The sequence below is a fragment of the Tinamus guttatus genome, unplaced genomic scaffold, assembly GCF_059628265.1.
Source record: "Tinamus guttatus ecotype Peru unplaced genomic scaffold, ASM5962826v1 Tinamus_guttatus_pri_ptg000172l, whole genome shotgun sequence".
NCBI classification, from domain to species: domain Eukaryota; kingdom Metazoa; phylum Chordata; class Aves; order Tinamiformes; family Tinamidae; genus Tinamus; species Tinamus guttatus.
In genome coordinates, this window is record NW_028288706.1 from 6,726,701 (window position 1) to 6,754,097 (window position 27,397).

The window sequence follows — 27,397 nt, forward strand, 5'->3', positions numbered from 1 at the left end:
AGCCCTTTCTTTCCAGAAGTGGAGCTGAGATAAAAGCAAAGGCTGATAGATTTTTTTTTTTAAAAAAAAACTTAGTTTTGTTTTATTTTTGCCAAACCTATCCTTTATCCCCTTTTTTATCCTCTGTTGTTGAAGAGACTTCCAGCTGATCAAAGTTGGCACAGTACCTCTAGTAACAACACTGACAGTTGGTTCCTTCTAATTTTTGAGTATGACTTTTGATTAACTGCAAAAACTCCAGTTCTTTAGCTTTAGATAGAAGTAGGACCTGATTTTTTTGACAGTAAATAGAATAAAGTTAGAATTTGAGGCTGGGCCCACTTCCCATATGCATTGTTCAATGCTACTTTTTTAGCAAGCCAGGAAAATGTTCTGTCAAGTCAAGATTCTAAAGTGATGTTTCCTTTTTTTTTTTTTTTTTTTTTTTGTATCTATGTGCATCTGTTTTGTAATTAGGTGAAAATAAATCTTCTTATGAACATATTACCGAAGCAGTAGATTTTTTTTTTAAAAAAAGGAAAGTATCTTCCTGCAAAGCACAGACTCATCATGTCGTATCATTACAATGAAGCTTTTGAAAATCCAGACTACGGCTTCTCAGAAACACTGGAAATGGACAGAGGGTAAGTGTGTATAATTTTACAGTTGCAACTATTCCATACCAGAGGGAATTCTGTATCTGTAATGCAGGGTATATTTTCTTCTCCACAGTTTTAATTTGTGGAATTCTTTTAATTCCTCCTTTATGCCTCCATTTTCACATAAAGATTTCTTAATCAGGAATTAAGAAAGATTTCTTAATCAGCTCTTCATCCAAGTGGTGGTGTTAAGGAGAAAGTAGTCTTCATTCTAACTTCAGGTGGAGAACGTTCTAGTCTTTCCTATTGATTTGATGATCAAATTAGAATTATCATGTCTTAGTTCTCGATACAAATCTGAGTTTGCTTTACACCGCACTGCAGCTTGATGATAAGAGGTTAAGGTTGTCTGTTCAGAGATATTACATGTCATCTTTCCGGCACTCAGTGCTTTCCTTTTTGTTATTCACACAGGAGGAGTTCTCAGAAGAGTCAATTCCCTCTGCAAAACCCCTACAATTCTTCACCAGCTGGTTCCTACAGAGAGCACAGTGGAAGAGGACAGAATTACCCTCTGGACATACCAATGGCCTCCATGAGGCAAGGCTCCGAATACAGCCCAAGTTTGCCAAGAGCAGCAGTCCAAAGCAGAGATCCATATGGAGATTACCACGGTATGTCATTTTTTCATATGACAAACTTATAGAAACACTGAATCAAGTAACTGACAACCCTGTATTGAGGGAGTCCTGCAGCTTTTAAAGGCTCAGCTCTTTGTGTATCCTTGTGTTTGGTGGCAGTGTTTTTTTTCCCCCTAAACAAAATGTGGATGTTGTATTAACAGGTCGGTTGAGAAAGACAAAAACAGACTTTTATGGGCTGCATATTAATTGGCTGCTAACATGTACATTGGAACAAGATATGTTCTTTTGCTTTGAAATATATTGCTCTGTTTGTAGTAGAGCTACACTGGGTTAACAGGTCTGATGTTTAGTGTTTGTAAATAATCCATAGTAACAGAAGACTTTCTTTGTGATTCTGTTTACCTTCAGCAGACAATCTTTCCTTTGAGCCTGAGCCAGAACTGGCACACAGCCACTCACCTTCTGCATTCCTGGATCTCCCCTATCCTCGCAGGCTTTCCGGTGCATCAGAAGGTAAGACATAAAGTTTGTGGTGAATTGGAATATTGAATGTCAGTCTCACCCTACATAAATTAATAAAATCTTAAAAGCCTTCCAGTTGAGATATGAAGTTCTTCATGTCATAAGAGGAGTCATAAAATATAATTTCTATTCTACCAGCCTACAATATTGTAGCTGAATTTTTCAATATCAGGAAAGAGAGAGTGGATTTCCAGCATAATCAGCTAGAGGATAAGTGTCTAGATCCTGAAAGTCCAAAAAATATCTCCACAAAGATGTCCAGATGATTTTCTGATCCCTTTAAATTGCTACAAAGGAAGTTGGTTAAAAATAAAAATGATACTAACTTTGGGGGACCAGTATATCTGAATAATGCATCTGGTGAAGATTTGCCACATGAGCATTAACTAACAGACACATCAGGCCACTCAGCAGGGTGTGTAAACGGGAGCGCTGCTGCTCAGAAGCAGGATGCAATGTTGAGCAGCTTGTTAGGGGATTAGCTTACTAGGAAGAAGAAGCAAAGCAAGATGTGGTCAAACTCATCTATTTCGTAGCTGCCAGGTGGATGCTTTGTGGAAATACAGTCGCTAGTGTTGCATGAAAGAAGGTAGATGCATTGATACTATGAGAATAACTGTGGTTTGATCCTGTGTAGATCCCAGGTATCTGTGCTTACTAAACAGTTCGTGTTGTTCAGTTAGCTTTACTCAGAGACACAACAGAAGACTTGCTGATGAGACCTTCATGCCATCCTACAGCCTTTCCGACACAGACCAAGCGTATAAAGAAGGTAGGAGTTTAGAGAAATAGTTTAATAGTATGTAGCATCTTCCACAAGGTTGATGTGCTTGATACTGTTCTTGGTTTATTTTGGGAGTTGCACATATAGTCTTGCTGTGGTTATATGAAGAGCTTGGCATTGTCTTAACACAAGCAATGTCTCTTCTCTGCTAGCATGCTGAAATCCCTCAATAAATGAAGCACAGGACTGTGCTAATAAATGTGAGATTATAGAAAGAAAGGCTAAACTACTGGAACTTGCTTGGTCAACTAATGAACCCTCTTCAGCTACTGAATGCCTAGAATTAGCATCAAATTCCAAATATGTAAAAACAACTTTATAGTCAAGTAACACAATTTTGTACAATTCATGCTTTGCACTAATTTTGGTCATTAACATCGATCATGATTATGGGGGGGGGCAGAAGAGAATTAGCTTTCAAGTTGATATGTGACTATTAAACAGTGAACAAACAGTACACCAGACTTCTTGATTTTCAGTGTTTCAGTGTTTTGTTTTCCTTTATATTACAGCTCTCTGTATTAGCACAGTATCAGCAATAGGCAAGAGTGATATATATTTTTCAGCATACAGTACTGTGCTACTTCCATGAATCTGTGCTGTAATACTGGTGGTTTGAGAGATATTGAGAGAGGAATTACTAAGTTTCTGAACTTAATGTACTTTGATAGAAGTAAAAATGGGGAATGTTATTATATCCATTTAAAACTTTATAAGAGCTAATATTACCATCCTAAATTTTCAATTTTAATTCTTTTTTTTGAAGAAGCAAAGTTAATTGGAAGTCTTGTAAGTATGTCCACCCGTGAAAGGATTAAAGCAATCCAGAAGATGCCAGAGACTATGAAAAAAAAGAGAGAGATAAGGTAATAAATAAATAAATAAATCTGTTTAGATTTACGGATGCTACAATTTTGGCATCCAGTTATCAAATGTGAGTGTTTCCTAGCTGCTCAGCCTTGGTTAGTCACTTTGAGTATGAAAGAACTGAAATTACTTTTTATTGTGCTTTTAAAAAGTAACATCTTGCAGGATGTTATTTTTTTTTAGCCACTGTTAAGAACAACTTAAAGATGTTTCATTGTCCTTTCTGTGGAGAAGCAATGCCTTGCTGTACTGTTTTGTGTTCCCATGACAAATATTATTATGAAAGATGACTTGAGATTTTTATTCGAAAGAAACTTAGTGTTGCACATGGGAAAAGGAGAAGAGACCACATGGTCTGACCTAGCACTTTATTTCATCATATATTTATATTATATTTTTATATTATATTTAAATCTGTTCCCAACAATAAGTAAATTGCAGCATGGGCAAGAGCCATGGTTTCAACTAATAGAAGATCCAGCTGAACAATCTCAATATTTCATTGCTCTTCTGCTGCTTGTGAGCACATGTATCACACTGTATTTGCAGCAGTTTCTTTGACTCTTTGATTTAAGTACAGCCCAGACAGTAACACTTGTCTCCCTCTGGCCTGCTCTCCTACAGGAATAAAGTTCTTAAAGAAATAACAGAAAAATCAAGGAGACACAGAAATCAGTGTGACTGCTGTGCGCAGTGTCTGCAGAGAGTGGCAGTGGTGAGTGTCCCGCGGTTGGTAGGTCTCCCACGGTTGGTAGGTGTCACACAATTTTGTCAGTCAAGTAAGCAGCTTAAGCTACAATGTTGTTATCCTCTCCAGAGGGCTTTGGTATCTAGCTTGGCATTGCTTGCCAAAAAAAACCGTTAATTGCTGCAGTGCTTATGGCAACAGTTGGGAACCCCAGTTAAGCATCTTGCAACACCCACAGAGTGGGGAATGTCTTCCTATCATCAAAAGATAAATGTGGAAAATGTGAGGCTGTGTTACTGCAATGTGAGTCCTGTTGCTTGCTGAGATTTATTCTCTCTCCTCTCTTGCACTTCAGTCATATCGACGATTTAGGAATACCTTGTCAGAATATTTTCACCTACTACAATTATGGCAGAAGACCCTGAAGGTCATCGGTGGCGAGTTTGGAACTGGTGTTCTGTCTTACTTTATTTTCCTGAAGTGGCTGCTTACTTTCAACATCTTCTCATTCCTCATAAACTTCAGTTTCATAACAATCCCTCAGTTTGTTGCAGCCACACCGAATAATCTTTCATTCACGGGCCTGGAGCTTTTGACTGGAGCTGTAAGTATGTAAAAGCAGATTTGTACTATCATTGTATGCAAGCAGTTATGCTTTAAAAATCCATGACAGTGTAAAAAATGAATCATTTCTTCTTAAGGAATGGAGTTAATTTTTATATTACTAGAAAATATTTAGTACATATTTGGAAAAAGAAGCTGTAACAAACAGTGACCCAGAGTAAGCTGAGTGGATCTTATTCTGATGCATGTTATACTGTCTATTTTATTGACAGTGCTTAGTTGAGCACTGTGCTTAGTTGAGAAGAGATTAAAAAAAAAAAAAAGTGTAAGCTTTTCCCATGTAGAATTGCTTTTGAAGTGCTGTATTGTGTAGTAATGCTGTTCACCTTTGCAAACTAATGCCACCATTGCAAAAGTTCAGCTATAATATAGTAATTCAAGTGATAAACATTACACATTTCCTTCTTGGTCCGTCATAGCTATCACAGTCTGTCAGTACAGAACTTTGCTCCTGCCCAATAAAGAAACAATTAGACTTTTCCCTCTTAAGGAATTTTCAGGGAAGACTGAACAAATCCTGTGAACATGTTGAGTGCTCACCACCATCCCATATGAATCTTACAAGGATAAGAGTCATAATATGCCTCAAGTAGCTCACAGAAACATAGAAAAGTTTAGTAAATAGAAGGAAAATAAAGGGCCTGATATTGAGATGTTTAATCATACCAGGGATTTCACAGCAGGGAATGGGACTGCTACCACTCTTGTGAATTGGGCTTCAGATTATGATGCATCACACGGTATGCAAATAGCAGATATTCTGAATGATGTTCGTATCTTTTCAGGGTTATTTTCAAGAAACAGTACTCTACTATGGCTTTTACACCAATGCTACAATTAGGAAGACAGAAAAAGGTGCATCTTACAACATGCAGCTGGCCTATATTTTCACTGTTGGAATTTATTTTGTCATCTGTTTGCTTAGCTTGGTGTTCAGGTAAGTGACATATTCCTATTTCTCTTGCTAAGTGAAATGGTGGGTAGTAGTAGCTATGGGACACTCTGGCCCAAGCATCTTTCTGCAAGTTGCTATTTCTACTTTGCAGTTTAAGGAGACGATCCTGCTCAAAAGGCAGTCTCGCATCAAACCATTATTGGTTGGGTGAAGAATAACTGCAGAACAGAAAGGGCCCTGCAGATAATCCCAGCTTAGACTAATGAATATCATGATCTCCCTTTTGTAAGATGTTGCTTCTAGTACCTTATGTCATTAGCATGGCCTTCCAGAGGCAAACATTGTCACAGCGACTGGGAGAGAGAAGTGCAAAAGAGCTGCTTCTTGCATTAAAACTTACTTTCCATGTCTTTGTCAGATGCTCTGACATAGGTCCGTTAGCCACGGGAAGAGGTGAAAAGGCAAATCTCCTTTCTGTCTTGCTGTAAAGACTTGGTGTATTTCTCCATTACTCATCTCATTTTTCATTGCAGCATGGCAAAATCCTTCCGCAGGAACTTCATTAACCCTCAGATGTACTCTGGACAAGCTAGCAAACTTCTCTGCACTTGGGATTTCAATATAACTAATGAAAAAGCTGTGAAACTGAAGCAAAAGAATCTCAGCACGCAAATAAAGGTACGGAACAGAGGAGGTGTGTACGTGCCTGTACAAATAAGCCTGAGTGACCCAAGAATGATAGTCCTGTACATAGTAGACTTAACAGTTTTTTATGAATATTAAGTTTGATTGAATCTTAACTCCTGGAGTTGACTTAGCAACTTGTTTTTCTTCTCTTTAAGCTACATATAAATATTTGTATGTATTTGTTCTATTGTATGAACCTCTGTGACTAGTAAGATACTTACCAAACAGTATTTGCTCTGTTTCTTTTTCTTGCTTTTTAACTGTTTCATGAGCAGAAGGCAGAATTTGATCTTAGCTGTGAGATATCATATAGCTGTGAGAGAAACAAGTTTTAGGCTGGGAATACAAAATTGTCCAGTAAATGTTCCCAAGTTATTACTGCACCCATCTTCTAAAGAAATAATCTTTCCTTCAAGTACTTTAAATAGGTTTTGCTTCATGCTGTTGGCTGAAGAATTCTGAGCATTTTATTCCCTGCAGGAAGCCCTCTTTGAGGTAAACAGAGAAGTTCTGAATTTTTCTCTTAAGGAGAGATTTGTTCATATTGTTATTCATCTTGCTGCTTGGGTTGCCTCCTTGGGAACAGCAGTAGCTGCTTGTGCTGGTGTTTACTTCCTCTCCATTCATAATCTAGAGGTAAGCACAGCTTTAGCAGTCTCTCTTTTTTGGGGGGCTGCATTTCTCCACTTGGTTTCCTAGACTGAATGCAAGCAGTGGACTGTTCACAGTTAAGGCAGTAGGGAAGCATAGCTGCTGTTGTGCTGATGCACGCAGGCTCTGCTGTACCTGAAAAAGGCTTGTTTGGAAGGATGTGCAGAGTTGGGGACTGGAAGGACTGCAGGACGTGAACAGTCTGAGCACGTTCACCTCACACCAGGGGTTTGACTGCCTGAGCTTATGGCCAGCTTGGAGATGGTGCAGCCAGTGATCTTGAAAGAAACAGAAGGGGCCTCAGCAAGGCCTGACGCTCCTCTGCTTTAGAGCTGCTTTTAAGCTGAGGCTTAAAAGATTTGGCTTCCTGCCTTCACCTTGGATCTATCCATCACTGTGGCAATCTGAATTGTTGGCTGAACCTGGCTACAGTCTCTGTACCTGCTTCCCTTGCCCTCCTCAGCTGCTGGGGGACTCCTGTGTCAGTGAGGGCACTGCCTCTGCTTTGCTTGTCCTGTGTGACTTGGCTCAGACCTTCCCTTGAAGAGCAGCCTGACTGTGCTGCTCCCTTACAGTGCCTTGCCCTGCCAAGGTCACCGTGCCCTGATCTGCTGCCACAGCTCCTCCAATAGCTACCCTCTAGCCCAGCTTAGCTTCAGTGGTCTGTGGTAGCTTTTATACTTGTAAAATAAGGTGTTAGTAGTGAAGATCCTCCTGAATGATGCAGCAGACACTGCACTAGCTCTGAAGGAGTGTCTGTAGGTGGATTGGAAACAGCAACTATTCCATCAGGCTCAGCATGAGCCCCTTTGGATCTCCTCATCCAAGAATGTACAGGGAGGTGTGCCTTCTGCAGACACAGTTTAAGGTAGTATTTTACTTGAGGCTCTGAGTGTGCTGAGTGTGGTGTTTTTTTTTTTTTTTTTTCCTTCCTCCTCTCAAAGCTGTTCATGAACGAGCATAAAAATGACCTGGAGAACCAAGCTGCCATGTTGGTGCTACCCGTTGTTGCCTCTCTCCTCAATGCATTCATCCCGTTCTTCTACTCATGGCTTGGGCTCCTGGAGAAATTTCAGAATCCCAGACACCAGATATATGTCACTATTACCAGGTATTATTACTACCTCCTCTTCGTGCTTTTGGCTTGAAGTTGATTGACTCTCCTTTTTGAGAGGAAACTGTCACTAGGTGGGGTATTTTTTCCCTCATGATTGGGCATGCTGTGATGCTGGTCTTGGCTTTGTAGCTTCTGTAGATGTCTACTGTGCTATGGGCTGTCAGGGGAAAGGAGGAAGAGTGGAGAGAGAAGGTCTCGCTTCCTCACAGATGCGAGGGTCTAACAGTGCATAACCTCCTTGGGGCGCCCCTTGGGCCTTCCTGCCCAGCGACCCTCACACACCTTGTGCCAAGGTTGTCACGGCCGGCTCCTGTTGTGCCAGGACAGCAGAACAGTGTCACACCTGAGCTCGGAGTGCCTCTTAGTCCTGGCACTGTGCAGGGGTATTGTTAGTGTAAAAGGAGGTGGTCATGTGTGACCTGTGGTCATGCTGCCACCATTCCTTTCTGTGAGCTTGTGAGCCAGCTTCAGTGCAGTTACTGTTACTTTTTCCTTCCAGAAATATCATCCTGAAAATATCAATTGTTGGAATACTGTGCTACTACTGGCTTAACATTGTGTCTGCATCAGAGTCACACGTAAGGTTTCAAAAATACAATTCTTTGACTTAAAATGTCAACTCAGGAACCACTTTGATAGGCTTCCTCCAGCAAAGCAAAATAATGTAGTCTCTTGTACAGCTGAATTTGCCATCCTGATGTTTCTTTATTAGAATCTTTAGGAAAATGAACTGTGAGGGGGGGAAAAAATAGTTGCCCAGCTTGAGTCTCAGCTTATCTGCAGCAATGCTTAAAGAGAGATCAACTGTGGTTAGTTAGGGGGTACTACCAAGACTTTGGTCTGGAACCCAGGCTTTAGGTAGATGCCCAAGCATTAGTGAAGTATGTTTGAACTGTGTATTTTTTGACTTATGGATATACATGTACTTTTTCCCTTTATTTATTTTTCCTGCAAAGTGCTGGGAAACTCTGGTTGGCCAAGATATCTATCGACTTGTCCTGGTTGACTTCATATTTTGTTTGCTTGGCTGTCTCTTTGGAGAATTTGTACGAAGGTAAGCATTATTTTCTTAAATTTTTGTTTTTATTCACAGAGATTGGTGCCAAAGATATACGGTCCTTCCTTCCTAATGTGAAAATAGAAGTACAACAGAGGCATGTCGGTGGCACCACCGACGCTTCCTTGTTTGTCTCCAGCAGGCCTGGTTTCGAGGCGTGTGCCACGGCTACGTGCCTGCCCAGGCTCCTTACGAGGAGACCAGAGGGGTGTTGTGCTCTCCCAGTGTGTTCTTCTTGCCCTTGCATGGAATCCAGGCCCGGAGGAAGCCACAGTGCACTCCGGTAGAGCTCCTGGATGGGGTGAAAAAGGTCCTGGAGCTGAGTGATGGGCAGAAGACACTACTTTTCTGTATACACATGGAAACGTTACTGGTTTTCCTTAGCATGCCCCTTTGTATTTTTTTCTCTCACTTGTGTCACTTTACAAAGTGCACACAAGTTCTGAATCTTGTTTTAACAGGTCTTAATTAGGATGTAACATGGCTTCCAATGTAGAATTTTGTACTCTGGTAGGTAAGGAATTCTTTTTTTAAAACTGGTAGTGCGTAAGTGCATTAATTGCATAAGCAGTCATTTATTTCTGAGTGTGTTCCTTTTCTGCTGCCTGACATTATTTATGAGTTGGGATTGAGAGTACTGAGTGTTTACCAGCATTTAGAGTTCCCAGCAATACCTGTAGGAGGTCCATGGCCATTGTTTGCCCTCCGCATGCAGTAAGCACAAGACTGGCATGTAAGTTATGACTTTCATGTTGATTAAAAAGCAAACAACATAGAGAAAACCTTGAAGACTTTTTCCTGCACAGCTCTTCCCTGTGATCTGTGTCCTCGTGCTGTTCTGATAGGAAGCCAACTCCCAGCAGGAGGTTACGGTAAAGCTGCAGTGTCATCAGTGATGAATGTGTGAAGGCACCAGCCTTATGGCCCTAGGAGATTAGAAATACAGTTGTCTTTATGTGTTCAGGGACACACCCAACATGCTTGGCACAGAAATCTTGGTAATGGTGCAGCTGAGCAGATGGTACAAAGTCTGATATTCAAGGAAAGATTGAAAAAAAAAGTAAAAAGCAGAAAGTGAATCTAGCTCAGAAAAAATAAGGTGATAAAATGAGAACATTGGTCCTCAGCAGGAAGCCTCCGAGTACTTACTTACCTGTCTGTGTCTCAAGTTACTTGGACCTTGCTTCGTTTAAAGTACAGTATACTGCAGGATGTGGTTAGAATATCATCCTGTAAGATTTTCAATTGAGGCTGAGATTTTTTCAGAACTCCAGACTGAAAAATACAGTTTTTGTACTGGGGTAACTTGCAGTTTCAGCTCCCTAACCAGAAAAGTATGTTTAAAAAATCCCAGATCTTATTCCATTATTTTATTATTTAATTTTTGATTTTTCTGTCTAATCAACAAGCTATGCCTACTTTGCAAGACATAGTGAATGAAGCCCCCTGAATAATTTGTTACTGATGCTAGTATTCAGAAGGTTTCTTGTGGAAATTTCTATAGAGGGTTTAATCGCTGAGGAAATCCTATTGTACTGTTTTTTTTTTGTTTTTTTTTTGTTTTTTTCCCCCAGAATTATTGGAACCACCGTCTGTGTAAACCTGGGGATGCCAGAATTTGATATTGCACGAAATGTTTTAGATTTGATCTATGCACAGACTTTGACCTGGTAAGTGGTGAGTTTATGGCCAAAACTTTGGCACTTAACTGTACCACAACACGTGCTGACTGGTGCTTTTATGAATGTTTTGCATCTTGAAGGAAAGAACAGGATAAATATATGAGACACTATATAAAGCACCTTTGTAAATATTGCGACTTACCTATTTTCTTTGTAGTTATGCAGATGATAGCAATAACTATTCAGAATCCAGGCAAGTTCACTTGATAGCTGCCTTCTCTAGGAGGAAGCTGTGAAAGGAAGATCATGGAGTTTTGCTTGCTTCCCCACTGGAATAATGTTCCTATTGAAATAGTTTCAGTATTAAACACTAAAAAAATTCATTATTTCTTCGTTACTTCTAAGAATGTGTATGTTACTGAAATTATAAGACAATTTTGCAGGTATATGTCCATATGTTTGGTTTGAATTTGCATATTTTTAAATTCTAGCTAACACTGCTCTTGTATCAGTAAGTATAACTGTATCTGCCAAACACTATGTGGAAATGCTTTTAGTGCAGTAAGCACTGTGCAGTGAACACTGGAGGTTTAACTTTTTTTTTTCTTTTTTTTTTTCCTAAATCCTTTCTGGTAGGATTGGTATCTTCTTCTCACCTCTGCTGCCTGGTATCCAGATGATAACATTTTCTATAGTATTTTATGTGAAAAAGGTAACAAGCTTTACGTGCATTCATCATAAGAACTATATCTCTGAGAGCATTTGACATCTTAGCAGGGATGAATTGGTCTAGAGTGTTGAGCCTCCTTGGAGGCTGTGAGATTTGGAGTGTAGAAGAGCAATTTGGTTAGTTTTTTTTGCTTTAAAAGAGCAAAATTTAGATGTACACTCTCAAGTTATGAAACTCGAGAGGGGGAAAAATGTAGAAGGGTAGTAGTAGGAGAGGTTAAGAGCACAATTAGAGAGCGAAAAGAATAAAATAGTGAAATCAAAAGCTGGGGAAATTAAGGGGTGTCCATGTGTATGTGTCTATACAGACAGAGTCTGTTGACTTTTCTGCTCCCTCTTCTGCCCCAGTAACCTAAATACTAACAGGGTGAGATTCAGCTAAAGATATGGTGCAATTTTCTTCTTTTCAGACTTCTTTTTCTTAGTAAGGTAACTAGACTAATAATATAGACTAAACCCCATAATTATTTATTAGGGAGTTAAGTGATTTGTAGCCCTGAATGTAGAACTGGAGCAAAGCTATAACTAGAACCATGGATTCAAGCTTCCCTGAACTGTGGGTCTGTGTGTTTTGCAAACACCCTCTCCCCAGCAGTAGACCTATCAGAACCTCACTTAGCACTGTGCCATTTGAAAGGCTGAGCTCTTAGAGTTTTTAAAAACCACAGTATATCTATCAAGTTCTTACAAAGAAAGTCTTAAACAATGGTGTTCCAGGGGTTGTCTTCAGAAGCTTCGGAGGGATTGACTTAAGCCCCCTTGAAGTGTCAGGTAACACCGTTCCAAGACCGAGTGTGTTCCCGTCTCTTTAAAGGTCAGTCTGATGATGAATTGTCAGCCCCCCCGCAAGGTCTGGAGAGCTGCCCAAATGACAACACTCTTCATCTTCCTGCTCTTCTTCCCGTCCTTTGTGGGAGTCCTGTCTGTCATTGGGGTCACTGTCTGGAGGTACGTCAGAGCACCACCGTGCAGGTTCACCGTGTTGCACGGTGATCTGAGAGCAGGCGGAAGAATGAGTGCTTTTCCATGGATAAAAGATAACTCTATTTTAATTGCCTCTGAAAGGTTTCAGATGTTCATGAAACGTTCTGTATCCTCAAAACAAACCATTCTCAGTTTCTAAGAATGTGGTTAGTGTAATGTGTAGGCTGTATGGGAACATGCGCTGTCCCAGAACAGAGTGGGAGGAGAAGCAAAGTTGCACTAAACTTTTGGGTTCCTTTGAAATGTCACAGGAAATTTGGCTTTTCTTCCTCAAAGGTTTCTGTGACTTAGCCTGTTGCATTATAAGCTGTATTGGGTCTGCAGGGAAGAAAAACCTGGAAAAACTCAATTCAGTCAATTTTTGGATTATTTCCTAACTTCGTAGGCCCTTTTGGTAGCCAGTGCTGAGCAATGATGCAGCTTGATGGTTGTCATTATTTTAAAGCTATGTTGCTTATATGTGTGTTTCTCTGCAGTCACATAATGCGGACAATACATATCCCTTTTTTCTTTTTCTTGACAATTCTCATCCACCTGAATTTGGTATTCACCAAAGCTGGTGGTTACATCTGAAACCAGGGACAATGAAATACTTCAGAGCAAATATGTCCAGATGCAAAGTGGTAGTTTCAGGCTCTTAAATTGCTTCAGTCTCAAAACAACAACATTTTACAATCTCAGTCTGTCTGAAAACTTTCATTTTTGCTGCAGGCTGCCTTCGCCACATTCTGTTGTTACTGAAAGTGCATAGTGACTCAGGGGCTGGAAGGCAAGGGATGATGGTTTTATTAAGCATACGTGATGCAACTTGGAAAATTCGGATTTTCAAATTCCTGTAGCCTGTGCTATGTTGTTACTTATAGATTGTTACATTTAGAGTTGCTACATTCAGGCCAAGATTACTGTTAAAGGCCTGGTACTGATGTGTTGCATTAGAGTCTCTAATTTTTTACCGCATAGACCAAACTGGGTGTTTTAATGGGCAAAATGTCACTCCAGGAAACAAACTAGACATAGATGATGGAAATTCCCTAATGCTCAAAGGAGGCCAGAGGACTACAGGAAACTAACAAGCAACTTGATGTGCTGCATGTTTAAACCAGTGGTTGGTATCTGAAGCTTTAAATGTCTGTTTTCTCATACTTCCAGGTTAAAACCTTCAAAAGAATGTGGTCCTTTCAGGGGTTTATCTTCTATGTATGCTGCAATCTCTGCATGGGTGGAAATACTGAAAAACTACTCTGGCTCGAAATGGGTAGTGTGGATCTACCAAAATTTCTTTGAAAGTGCACTGTTCTTCTTCATCCTCTCCACCGTTCTGCTGTAAGTACTTGGTAATCAAAAGCACTGGGAAAGAATGTGAAGCAGAAAACCTGGCAATGTCACGGGCAGTGTCTGCAATGAAATTGCAAAGCACATCTTAAAACATCAGGAAGCTCATACATTGGAAATTCATATGTTTGAAATGGATGAAGAAATTATAAAAAATGTTCCTTTCATGTTAGGATTCCAAAGCTCTCTACAAACCAGCTTCATGCTGATTCCGGGAGACAGTTTTTGCCTGAACACTTCTAGCATATTGATACCCCAGCTTCCAGATCTGTTACCACTGGCATGCTCAGCTTTAAGAACATCAGCAAACAGAAACATGCTGCATTCAGTCTGCAAGATAAATTGCCTTTTTTTCAGAGGTGAATGAAGCAATAGGGAAAGGTCCAGCTTTCTCAAGCACAAGTGATAAAGGCCAGCTCTGTACTAAAACCTTCTGCCTAAACACAGAAGTTTAGGGGTGGTCACATTGTCTTTTCTGATCACTGCTCAGCAGTTGAGTCATTTGTGGAGACGGTACCATGTAAAGAATATTTAGGCTATAGGCAGAGATTCTGTGGTGTGTTGCAGCACATTAAAGTTGGCACACCATATGGGGAATGCTAAGAAATAGTCTGCAGTCTGTTTCCAACTAATCACAGATAAATTCACATGCTATCTCCTGGACCAGATTAATGTATGTTGATAAAAACACCATGTCCTTATGCAAGATATGCCTCCTTTAGGAGGGTTTGTTGCTGTAGACATGCTGCTTGATACTTCTAGCATAGGATGGACCTTGCGTGCCTAGGAACCAAATGCTGTTCTCATAAAACAAGAAAATTTCCGCTTACATTTAGTGGATCCAGGATTTTCCTGGAAGCTGTAAATATTCAGTGTTGTGATTTAAGTTCCCGCACCTAAGTGATTGATACAGGGCAGGGTAAGAGCAGCAGGCTGAGATATCAGAGATGCACCTTGTACTATTTATCTACTTTAATTATGTTTGTGATCTTGAATTGGAGCCCATAAAGCTTTACATCATCTCCAAGAAAACATTGTGGGTTTGCCATTCCATATGTAATGAGATAAGTCTTTTGGTATATAAAATGAACAAGAAAGCTTTCTGTTTAGGCAGTGTTTAGGAGGAGATGTATGTGGGTGTGAGTGCTCATCTTTTGGACTTTTTCTCCTTCAGAATTATTACATATCTTTACTGGCAAATAATAGAAGGAAGAAAGACCATGGTCAAGCTCTTGCGTGAGCAAATTATGAATGTAAGTTTGACTTTCAGCTTTGGCTTCTTTGTGGATTGTCTCATCCTCCTGTAGTGCAGTTCTAGTATGCTTTTTCTGTGACAGTGTGGGGGAATAGGGAAGTCCTCCCCCATCCCCCATGAGATGTGCAGGAAACGTAACTCACAAGCCAAAAAAAAGTTTTAAAAAAGTAATTTTACTTTCAAGCTCTGCTACTGTAGCTTTTTTTGGCGATACATTGTTTTGGAATAAAAGACATTTTAATGATCATTCTGGTCACTGGTTATTCGTAGACAGGCCTTGAGCATCTCTCAGAATGATTAGTGTGTTCCAGCTAATGATTAAATGTGTCTTGACCATAGGTAGGAAAAGATAAAATGTTTTTACTTGAAAAACTACGAGGACTGCCAACAGCAAGACAAAACCTATCTGTGCCAAGAGGGCAAGACCAGCAGGTCAGTTTGATAGTTCACATGCTACTGTTTTAATTACTTACCTGTTATGATTTTGTGGGATTCCTCTAGTCTTGCAAATAGGCATTTTGGGACATCTTATACTAAAAACCTGCCTGTATTTAAAAACATACATTGTAGATCAACAGCACTATTCTGTACAGCATCCAGCCTTACTGCCTGAGCTCTGCTCTTCCTTTGCTAAATGGACCTCATCTACTTCAGCTAACTATTTTTTTATAAGGTCTTGCAATAACAGCCAAATTGTGTAACAAACCAGAGAGACCCATCCATGAATGAGAGGGGTTTCCAGCAGCAGAGTGTAAGAACAGGACCTTGAAAAGGGCAACCTGCAAATTTGTTTCTGTGTGGGTAACAGACACGAGCGAGTGTGTTCTACCTTGGATCCATCCTCCTCATAGCTGAATCTGGGGGGTGATGGTGTCTCACCAGGGGATGATCTCACAGAAGGTGCCGCGCAGTTTGCAGAGCGCGGAGGTCGTGTCCCTGCAGCACCACGAGATGGAGCGCGAGGCTGGCGCAGCCTCTGCTCAGGGCCTGACAGGAGGCTTTTCTGACCATTTCTCAGCAAACAAAGACCCCTTCCTGTGCTGCTCTCTCTGCACATAACTCTGCTCTCTATTACTATAGCTTCTCCAGATTGTTTTCTCCATTGTAGTGACCATGCTGTCCCTTTTAGTACCATCAAATTGTACAGCAGATGAAGTAGGAAGGAACCTCTGAAGGTCAGCTAGTTCACCCTCCACTCACAGCAGGGCCAAGCAGATCAAGTTCTAATATCCAGAACTACTTGGCTCCAGAGGAGAGGCTTTGTCATATTTCAGCCCGCAAGGATGTCCTTGGACTGTCCTGAGCTGGAGAAACCTCTTAAGATTAAATGAAGGGACTGAACATCTTGAATTTATTAAGTAAGGAGCATATTGAGGCCCACAGTCTTTATTCCCCTTCAGTTTGTTTTCAGTTTTTCTTTTTTTCAAACACAAATTGACTCCAGAAATGTAGAAATGTAGCAAAACTAATTTTAACAAGACACACAAACACAAGACAAAACAAACAAAAAGGGATTCCACCCATATGACTGGCATTGGATGGCATGGTACTGAGTGGCATTAATGCTACCTAAACTCTGAGTAAAAGTAAATACACTTGACTGTAAATTGAGGAAGTTTGAGGTAAATAAGCATTTTCTTGTGCTAGGAGATTTTCAGATATTGGAGAATCTAGAGGCAGCTTCCAGACCGCAGACAGCTGGGACTTCTGGTGGTGGGGAGGGTGATAACCTACCAAATATGGATATTCTTGTAGTTGTTTGGGTATGATTTCAAAAGGAAATGCCAAAATAACCAAATTGTGGATCTAGTACAAAGGACACATCTCTGAAACGAGGGGTAACAGCCTTTATGCGGATACTGACCAAAAAGTCAGTGGGAAGCCAGGATGTATTTCTGCTAATGTCAGGTATTCTCTTTCAGAGAAGCTCTGCTTCAGACCATTCACCTATGCGACCTGGCCAGCACATGCCAAGCTACCCAGAAAGGGCATTTGACAGAAATCAAAACACTTTCCGTGATGAGGTGAGATAGCTGAAGAATAAAGTCCCTGTGTGATCATGATATAGAGAACAGCCATATATGGAACAAAGACAGTATCCTGGGGAGGGGGAGGACCTGAAATGACAAGTTAAACTGAATTTTATACCTGAATTATAACTAGAATGTCTTTGGAATAGTCATGTTCTTATAGATCTGCTTAAAATCTGAGGAAAGGATATGATTTTGTTGCTGGTAACTGGTAGCTTTTTAGATAAAAGATGACAGGCACATGAAGAAAGCATACACATATATGTGACTTGTGGATTTTGCTTTCAGTTTTCCTATTCTCCTGAGATCTTGGAGGGGATTGGCCTTCCAATGGGTAAGCAAAAAATGCTAAACACAGAGAAAGCAACTCTCGGAAGTTCAACTCGGTATAAACGTTGGATGTGGTAGAGACACAGAATATAATAGATTGATATAATAGGCATAGAATTTTAGCATCTTGGGTAAAAGGAAAGCAAACAGAGGAGATTTCTAAGGCCCGTGTCTCCTAGTAGGGAACGCTTGTTGGTAGCGTGCTGTGATGGGTGGTGCCTCTGAAGTCTGATAGCAGAACTGAATTGCTTTGGGTAAAGGAGCCCCTTTGTGCTATGGGAGCAAGGAAGGTAAGACTTACATCCCGTGAGATATACACTGGATGAATCCCAGCAGTGGTTATTAATGATGTACAGTCCCTAGGACACCCTGGGTCCTGAGTAAAATCAGCTATGGAATCTTGCCTGGTAACTTGAACTGCTCTCAGTTTACACAGACATCTTCATTCCAAATACTGGTCAGATCAGACATTTAAGCAGTGTGGGGTTTTAACCAGCGGGTGGTTGCTAGACCTGCACCCACCACGGTTAACGGCCCTTGCTTTGTGAAAAACAGATGCAGAGACATCTCAGCCAAGCAGCAGGACGGGGATGTCGGAAGCACTGGCGCTCGCTCTGCGCGCTCGACAAGCAGCTGAAGAAGAGGACGATGGCCGGGATTACTGACAATGATTGCACAGCATGAACAATGGGTGTTAATAGTCACTAACTGACCTTCTGCAGAAAGTGGTAGTGTTTTGCACTAAGGACTGAAAAAAACATGAAAAAATATTTATATTTTTTCCAAATGGAATAAAAATCCAAACATTAGATTGCAGTTAATTATAGGGCAGGTTTGGCTTGGAAACAGGGTGATTCTGGTGATGATAAGCCTTCCCCCAGGACTCTACTGCGCCAGTACAGTAAAGGTGCCTCTGCAGCTGGTTGCTTGTTATTGACTAAATGTAGGGAAACTTGTGCCTAATTGTAAATGAAAACTTTGGTCTGAAAGTATTTTTATATCAATTAGATTGTTTGAACTATTTTTATATGATCTAACCAAGTATTGGTTAAATAAAGAGGATTTGTCAAATAGAGTAAAATTAAATGACAATTATTTTTAATGACTGATACATCGTAATGGCTGCAAAGTAACTTGTATGAGCCACTATGGAACCATCTGCTCCATTTTCACTCTTTTAACAGCCATTTTAACAGGGACTGCTACAACCATTCAAAATTAGTTTTGATGTTAGAAGCTTTTCTTAATGGTGACTTTATTTTCAAAATTCTGTTTTAAGTGCTTGTAAACAAAAAGTTTGTGATGTTTATCCTTTCCAGTGAAGGATGGGTTGGAAATAACTAAGCTGATGCTTTTCATCATATGTGGCTTTGAGACACTTGCTGCTGCTTTAGACATTATCTTGAAAGAGAGGCACATCTCTTCCCCAGAATCATAATTTGGTTAAAGACGACCCCAAAATAGCTATCAAATGTATAGAAAAAAAGGACATTTACACATAATAAAAGACCACAGATTAAATTTTATTTAATTTTGCTGTGTACCTAGCTGTAGTGTCTAGTAGTGAATATTTGAAAATGGGCCTTGTGTTAGCACTGAGTACAGCAGGGTGGGAGAAGCAATGACAAGAACTTTGAAGCGAGGGATGTCTGCCGGGAAGGAGCCATGAGAGGCGGCTGAAGGACGCAGCAGCGTACACAGAGCTGATGCACGATGTGCACTGAGGCCTGAGCAAAGGATCATTGGTTCTGCAGTATGTGGTGGAAGAGCAACACGAGGTGACAAGGCTCCCACTCCTGGTAGTGGAGCTGCCTGGGTGAGTATAGCACTCCTCCTTGATACTACGTAGCTGCTAAATATTTGCTATTCGAGTGTTAAAAAAAAAAAAAAAAAAAAATCCACCCTTTGCAGAAAGGCTAAAAATCCTGGCACTTGGATACATGAGTAAACAATTCATTGTTTCAGAAAATGTTTGTAATAGCTATTGCTATCCATGTGCATTTGGCTCATCTACAGCAATCCTGTTTACATCTGTGGTAGCTCTTTATTTCTGGATCCTATTTGTTCTTCTCATCAACTGATTTGATCATATTTTGCGCCTCATAGCTCTCTTCCAGGGGAGAGTAAGTGCTGTAGCAAATAAATAATCCTCACAGTAAAAGAGATTTCCTCACCAGACTTGAAGGTAAGAACTTCTGAAGCAGGGCATGCACGAAGCACTTTGCAACATCACTGTCAGCTGCACTCAGGAGTATTGCCTCACTGCGTGAGAGGGCAAATGTATCTCTCCTGCCACTAAACTTGCTTTAATTGGGCAATTGTTTATTTTTTTTTCCACTGTACATTTTATTTTCAAAATTATTATCTTTTCTCTCTTTTATTAAGGATGATTTTAAATATTAGCTGGCTCTGTGACTAATTCTACCTGTGAGACGACCATCAGGGACTGTTTATATTTAGTAGCAAGGTACCAAACTGTACCACTGATCCACCTGATCTGCTCTCTGACTTGTTGCAGGTGCCATGCTCCCCCAGCACGTTAGGAAGTGCCCAGCCAGCAAGTGGTGCAGATCTAAGCTGAAGAGCAACAAGGCCTAAACAAAGAAGGAATTTAACAACACACTAGGACAAGACAGGAGATTACTGCAACGTGATTACACTTTCGACTCACTCGTACATTACTACACATGGCAGTCGACAGGTATCTTATGAGATTACATCTCAACCTGCAGCAGGTAACCAATCATTCATTTATTTATATTGAAATTAGTATATTGTTTTCCAAAATGGTTTTAGTTATTTGACTTGATAAAATTTCCATGATTTTGGCTTTTAAGAAGGCCTTTGCTGTTGCTAACATTGACAATCTTCCCCAACTACCAGCTCTTTCCAGAGCAGAGCTGTAATGGGAAAAAGGTTTCACTGATGAGGAGGGGGAAAGGGAAAAAAAAAAAAAAAAAAAAAAAAAAAAAAAAAACTCAAGCAACCTCTCCTGCACTGATTTTTGGGTACTTCATCAATCTGCTGATAAGCATCTGGTAAAATATACAGTGCCCTTGAGAGTACAAACAAGTATTTGCTTACTGTAACTGCAGATTCTCTTGATTTCAAATCAAATCTGGATGACAGATTCCCACATATCCTTGTCCTTCAATTGTGCAAACAATTTTTCAGCCAGTTAACTACAAAAGGCGTTTCAGCTCTATTTGCTTTACAGCTAGCACCATTCAATATAGAGCTTTCTTTTAAAAAGTAAATACATTAATGTGTGCTATTGTTGGAAGGAGAGATCATCTGTCCTGCTTTACTTGTTTTAAAAAGATCAGAAGGTAAGAAGATGTTCAAGTTTTAACCATTAAAATGGTTAGTCTTTACTAACCATTTTGGTTAGTAAATGGCTCGGTCTTTACACTGAACATGAGAAGCTGACTTTTACTTCCTTCTTGGGAATGCAGCCATCCTTCCATGCAGCAGGAGGAAAGTATATTTGCACTCTGCTTTAGCATAACTATTACTACGTAGCTGCAGGGCAGATAGTTTAAATTACTAGAATCAAGTAGTGATTTTAAATCACGCCATGAATAAAATGCTGATTTAACTTTATAGCCCAAATTTAAATGAAGCAAAGGAATAGTCTGAGAATCCTAAAGCAATCTGCAAAAATAGCTTGATACCTAGTTAACTTGTCAAAACTCATCTTCCTGCTTTACACTGTGATTTCCTCATCTTTGTACAGGCTCAGTGTGTATAACAATTTTTGCACCTCAGTTTTATCTAGTGCAACAGAGGGTTTTTCTGCATTCAAGATCTGATCAAACAGTAGATCCCTGCTCCTCCTTTCTCCAGAAGTATCATGAGCAGTCCCAGCTGCATCAGGCATACCCTTGTGTTGAGAAATCCAGACTTGCCAGAATAAGATGGTCTGTTTAAATGGTAAGTGTGCTGCAAAGCATGAATCTAGTAGTGAGGATCACAGTCTTCCACCAAGCTGTCTGTGATGTAGCTGGCTTCTAGGACCATTTCATAGTATCTTTTCTCTGCAAATGTGTTCACGGTCCAGGCAACCACTTGAATTCCTTTTGAAGACCAGTGCCTCACATAATCTCTGTAAAGAATAAAGAAACTATAAGAGGAAGGGAGATACTACTCTATTTCATGCATACAGCACTCAAAACTGCATTTTAGTTTTACATCAGTATTTCATCAAGAATGATAGCATGTCATCTTTTGCAGCAAAATATTCTTAAACAGGCAAAATCAACATATCCTTTGAGATTAAAAATACAAATTGAAAAGACAAGAGACCTAAATGTAATGAATACAGATTGAAAAGAGAAGCATAAATGTAATGAATGAACTATGTAAACTGCATTACAGAATACTAACTGCAGCACCCTGATAAACACGTGCTATTTCAGCTTCACCTTCATATATTGGTAGAAATGGTATTGCCTCCTGATACATTAGCAACCTTTAAACACTTACTGAGAAACAAAATTTTTCTGTATGAGGAATGCTGAAACCCCACATAATCGCCACAAGAAACTGTGTAGGCTCCAATCCAGAATGACATCCATCATCATATACCAGTAATGTTTCCAGAAGGAATCGAAACGAGGCGTCCCGTTTCCAAGATGACTCAGTTGCCAGGGCCTGTACGTCAGCGCTGTTACAACATTTTTATCAGCTTGTCTCATCTGGAAGATCAAGATGAAGACAGTGTAGTTCACACAAATGCCAAGCTGCAGAGCTGCACTGAATATAAAGTGGGAGAAATAGATGCAAAGTGATAACTTGAATCTGCAGCTCTATCCAAGTCCTTTTCCCCTGTACAATCCCAGTCCTTTCTCAGCTCTTTTTGAAAGCTGATATAATATTGTACTGGTTTTCTTTTCCTTAAAATGTGCTGAATAAGTGACTGCTCTTATGTTAACAAGCTGGAGCAGAACAATCAGAAAACAGAATAAAATACATAGTAAATGGACTTGACAATAAGAATCAGGAAACAGTTTTAAGAATAGTCCACCTATTCTTCAAAATATGAAATTTATTTATATCTTGCACACAGATACCTGCCACATACCGATTTTAACAGTGATATTTTTTTTTCAGAATGGGAAGTGTTGCTGTTGATTCGTAATATGTGCAACTAAGGAGCCCAGAATCATCCACTAAGATGATGCAAAAGACTTACGATTTGTGCTTCTTTTATTTTAAGTCTTAACAATCCAAACTACTCTGGAATTTTAAGCTGTATATCTCACTGAAAATCTCATCTAGAAATGGAAAAAAAAATCCCAAGTAAGCTTTTAGGAAATGTTACCTTATAAACAACATCTGGCATGAAAGAACAGACTATGCTGCTGTTATACAAACGAGGAAACTCCAGGTAGAGTTGTTTTAGAGCATGAACTGCCTGTCAATTAGAGATACACACAGATGTTATATATAAATATATACATAAACACACACACATGCTTACATTACACTGGAAATACATGTTAGAATAATCTCCTTTAAAATAATTTCATGTTTTGTGTAGCAAGATTGAAATGGGAAGAGAAGGAAGAAAAACAGGAGCTTGTTTACAGCATTAGCACACAGATGCCATTTTATTTTTGCAACAAAAGTCCTGAGAATATTAATCACTGCTGAGTTTGAAGTAACTTTAGATAGATAAAGAGCAGTGAGGGATTTTGAAGTATTAGCTATGGCTTAATTCAAGGGAGAAAAAAATATTCTTATGTTCTGCTTTGCTAAAGAAAAAAAAATAATTCCAGTTTGCATAAAATAATCAAGATTGATTACAAACACCTCCCTTCAGTATTTTAAACTGTAGAAGAGCAGGATCCCTACTTAACTGTTAAATAGTTCCCCTCACCACAGGCAGAGAATTCATGTTGTTATGCAGTGATAGCATGAGCTGAGTTCAACGTTCATACAAGCCCCACTCTTAGTTGTGAATTGCTGCTTCCCAGGGCATCAGACTGGGATGAGTGAAGCCCAAAGATGTGTTTCCCCCTGCCACCCCCTCCTTTTTTTTGACATCCAACTTTGCATGACAAATAATAGACCAAATCTTCCTCCTACTGGAAAGGGACTGGTACTGTATTTCATTTGGAGACCAACAGCAGGCTGATGACCAAAGCAAGACTGAGTGAAGGTGACAACGCATAGTGAATAAGTGGTACCTGGTTTGCATGGCCTTTGACATCGAAGTAGATTATAAGATTGTGTTGCAGAGACTCCACAACAGCTTCTTTCAAAGTTGGTACTTTTTCACCCTGGAATTTGCTCCTGTAGAAATAGAGAACTTCTTACTGGAGTGCACAGACACAAACAAATCCCAAGTACTCGGAGCTGTGTCCTAGGGATTCCCAAAGAAAGCTGGCAGCTATTCTAGTATTAGGGACAAGGTCAAGCATGAACAGCAAAGGCAGCAGCAGTCTCACACAGCACAAGGCTGCACGTGTATAGTGATATATGTCCACCTCCTTCTCCCCCCCCCAATCCCACTAGACAGTCAAATACCTCCAAATTCAAGGTCTAACACACTGCATGCGAAAACAATGTCTCACACTGAAATCTCAGATTTTCACTTAATTACAATAAATAAGCATTCAGTCTCAATTATGGACCACCTACCTTCCCACTTCACTCTGCTTTGACTGTGCTCCTTAGCCCTGACCTAGAAATGTAGGTCTTGCCAGAGCAGACCAGACAAGCTGAGGATGGAGGAGAAACAGCTGCATGCATTAATAAATTATTCCTGATAAAGTGACGGCCAGCAACAGTTGATCAGCATTAACTGCCTGTGTAGAAATTCTCACTGTGTGGTTCAGGAAATCTGGCTAGCGCCTTTTCAACATATAATCATCATATAATCCTTATGATTAGAAAACATGAAGTTGTCTATTGCAAGCAAAATTCCCAGTACATAATCAGTCAAGAAATACATGTGAAAAAAAAAATTATTCAATTACTCAAGTCAATTTTGGAACACAGAGAAAAGGCCAGTATCTTAAGTCTATTTATAGTCTATTCTGCAGTTCATTTATAGGAAACTTATGTGAAGATTAACCTGTCTCTCATTAGATGCCTATGGACTGTCAAATTATCTTGACTCTACTTCACTGTTCCTGATGCAGGAATGAGCAAATGTTACTAATATCAATTGAAAGGTAACAGATGGGACTCTCAGTTTTAAATTTGAAAAAAAAAATCACTAATAGATCGAAGTAATCATTTTCTTTATCATGGATGTTTGTTACTGTTGAAACAATTGTGTCACTACAGCAATACGTCTTTTACCATAGCCTGTGTTTTGCAGACGCATTAAGCTTCCTGATTTCATCAAAGGTCAAGTCACGCAGTCTTCCAGACCCATCAGTTGTCCTTTCTACTGTGTCATCGTGCATTAGAACAGGGACACCGTCCGCAGTGAACTCGAGATCCAGCTCAACTCCTGTTGCTCCATTCTCAGCTGCCTTGAAAAAACAGGAAACACATATACGACAGAAAAGACAGCTTTATAGAATTAGTAAAGATACTGCTATATTTAGTGTCTATTCTGGGAAGAATAGGAAACTGTTCAATAAGCTCAGTTTGCAGAATTTAGGAAGTTTTATCAAGTTATTGAAAAACATATTTGTATATTAGCTGAAAATATATTATCTATCTTATACATAACATGATAGCGATCATGATTTGGCCATGGGATTAGGATCAGAATAAAACACAGAAGGGAACCCTCTCCCTTCCTCTTGACCAATAACTCCTGAGTTCTTAAGTTGTGTTACTTTCTAAAAGGGATGGGTAGCAGTTTAAATAACTTACAGATTCATACTTGGAAGGCAATTGGTTCTAAACCGATGAGCAGGCCACACAGCATAATGACTTTCCTTGCCAGTAGAAAAAGCTCTCAGCCTTCTTGTATGCAAAACAAATAAAACACTTTCTTTCACAGTCAAGATTCACCATGTTTATCCAGTATAGTTGATCCACCCAAGTGAAGTACACATAAAATGCTCCAGAAGCATCACTTATGATGCTCGTACTAAGTACTAAATGCATGTAGAAAAATCCTAATTCCTGTTTATGGAGTCCCATAAAAGACACCAGTCGAGATGGGCAGCCTCCGAACGATCAGTGCTTCCTCCTGCTGCCCATCTCTTTCCCAGGAACTCCTCAGGCAAGCACAGAATGAGCTGCAAGATGGCTCTGAAGGCCAGATGTTCTTCTGGAAACAAGGCCAGTGCCACAGAAAGACAAATGCACTAGATGCTACCACATAGTCAAGTAAGGATGCTCTGAGGCTGAAACAGGAGCCTTCCCTCGCCCAAAGGCAAAGGGCCAGCAGATCTCCAGCAAAAGTCGGAATTCCTACTTACAAATAATATTAGCACTGGAAGATTCAATTTTGTTACTAGTGTGAATGAAATTTCTTTTGAGACTGGAATTTTCACAAGTAACGTGGCTTGGATATATCAATTAAATTCTTTTTGGAATAAGTCCCAGGGACCCAGACATCTGCTGTATGTGATCAATGTGATTTTGCCCACTTTCCAGAAAAGGTATTTTCATGGTATCTCTGCAGCCTGGGCAGTGGACAAGTCAGAGTCTCAACTCTGATGCAACATGACAAGACAGGTGAGGTGGCAGGGCTGATCAAAGGGAAGTTCTTGCAATACTGAGTTTCCCTATAGCTGTGGCTTCTCAAAGCTCATTAGAGACTTTCAGAGAGATGACCTTGATACCAAGTTGCTGTGCTCCCTCTACAGCCTGCTGCCACACCTACAAAATAAAGTATTTCATTACTGTTACAGGGCCAGGCTATGGCACAGCCACAGACAGCAGGGCTGTCAGCAGGTGTGAGAACACCCACTCGGGCACAGTTCACACTCAGAGACCCCAACCCCATCAGCCCACGCTGGCCCCTCCTGAACACTGACAAGCAAGACGGCAAAGGTGGCAGCGTCGTTTTGGATGATGAGGGCTCGGCCCCTGCTGGAAAGTCACATCAGCAAACACAGCCCACAGACTTGCATTAAGCAGTGCGACCAGCGTCGGTCTCCAAGCCGCCAGCGCCAGAGGGGGTGAGCGGGGCCCGTTGCCGGGGCTGCCGGAAGGGCCTGCGCCTCCCGGGCCCTCCTCTGCCCTCCATCCTCCTCCCGGGCACGGGATGGCTCCGGGCGGCTGGGGCACCTCCCTGCGCTCCCGCCGCCACCCCGGGGCTCGGCGGGCCGTGCTGACCTGTCGGATGGCCGCCAGCGTGTTCTCGGGCGCGTCGTGCGCGCCGCCGCGGTGGGCGATGCGGGCGGCGGCGCCGCGGGGCCGCACGATGCGCTGCGCCCGCTGCGGCGCCGCGGGCTCCAGGCTGAAGACGTGCAGCGCGAGGTAGAGGCCGGCCGAGAGCAGGCAGGCCAGCGCCGGGCTGCGGCTCAGCGCCGCGCCCAGCAGCACCGTGACGGTGCCCAGCAGGCCGTCGCCGTAGCACAGCATGGCGGCGCGCTCCGCACCGGACCGGACCGGACCGGACCAGACCGAATGGCAACGGCCACCAGCCACCGCCGGCCCCACCGCCAAGCCCGCGCGGCCCTCCTCGCCCGCCAGCCAATCGCCGTGCAGGACACGCCGGGCCGCGGGCACCGCCCAATGGGGCGGGGCGGCTGCGCGTGTGGCAGCGGCGGCGCCTGAGGCGGGAAGGCGGGAGCTCCGCGGGGGAAGCGCCGGTTGGTGTGGGGTGTCCGGGCACGGCAGGAACCAGCTGCGTTAAACGAAGGAGGGGACCCGCTGCCCGGGCAGCCCCGACAAGGGACTGGGCAGTGTATGTCCATGGGTTTTGTGTCAGTTGTGCCGCTTGCCTAACTAGAAATTGGATATTGTTTTCTAAGTAAGTGTGCTTCTAGCTGTGTCAGCTGTTTTAACTGCTCCTTCAGACCTTTCACAGACTAAACATGAGGCCTGGTATTGTAAAGGGAAAAAAAAAAAAAAGAGAGCCA

General features: G+C 41.2%; 2 protein-coding genes across 3 annotated transcripts; one reads left to right on the top strand and one right to left on the bottom strand.

Annotated features, from left to right (window-relative positions):
* Positions 1 to 533: 533 nt before the first annotated feature.
* On the top strand, positions 534 to 18,061 carry TMC5 (transmembrane channel like 5). The gene is made up of 22 exons (XM_088523213.1): positions 534 to 623; positions 1,053 to 1,252; positions 1,634 to 1,735; positions 2,424 to 2,516; positions 3,295 to 3,394; positions 4,020 to 4,110; positions 4,439 to 4,687; positions 5,493 to 5,644; positions 6,136 to 6,280; positions 6,770 to 6,925; positions 7,885 to 8,051; positions 8,557 to 8,635; positions 9,014 to 9,111; positions 10,689 to 10,784; positions 11,373 to 11,448; positions 12,280 to 12,413; positions 13,599 to 13,772; positions 14,956 to 15,034; positions 15,376 to 15,468; positions 16,959 to 17,060; positions 17,355 to 17,400; positions 17,952 to 18,061. Exons 1-22 carry the CDS (start codon positions 550 to 552, stop codon positions 18,059 to 18,061), a joined length of 2,616 nt encoding a protein of 871 aa, XP_088379339.1. The 5' UTR covers positions 534 to 549.
* Positions 18,062 to 20,912: 2,851 nt separating this feature from the next.
* On the bottom strand, positions 20,913 to 26,897 carry GDE1 (glycerophosphodiester phosphodiesterase 1). Of its 2 annotated transcripts, none has more exons than XM_088523190.1 (6): positions 26,649 to 26,897; positions 24,708 to 24,883; positions 23,588 to 23,693; positions 22,720 to 22,812; positions 21,882 to 22,093; positions 20,913 to 21,501 (listed from the first exon to the last, which is right to left on the bottom strand). In XM_088523190.1, exons 1-6 carry the CDS (start codon positions 26,895 to 26,897, stop codon positions 21,354 to 21,356), a joined length of 984 nt encoding a protein of 327 aa, XP_088379316.1. In that variant the 3' UTR covers positions 20,913 to 21,353. The 2 variants fall into 2 exon arrangements, with proteins under 2 accessions (XP_088379316.1, XP_088379317.1); XM_088523191.1 differs by having other exon boundaries at positions 24,708 to 24,879; positions 26,649 to 26,688.
* Between the last annotated feature and the right edge of the window lie 500 nt (positions 26,898 to 27,397).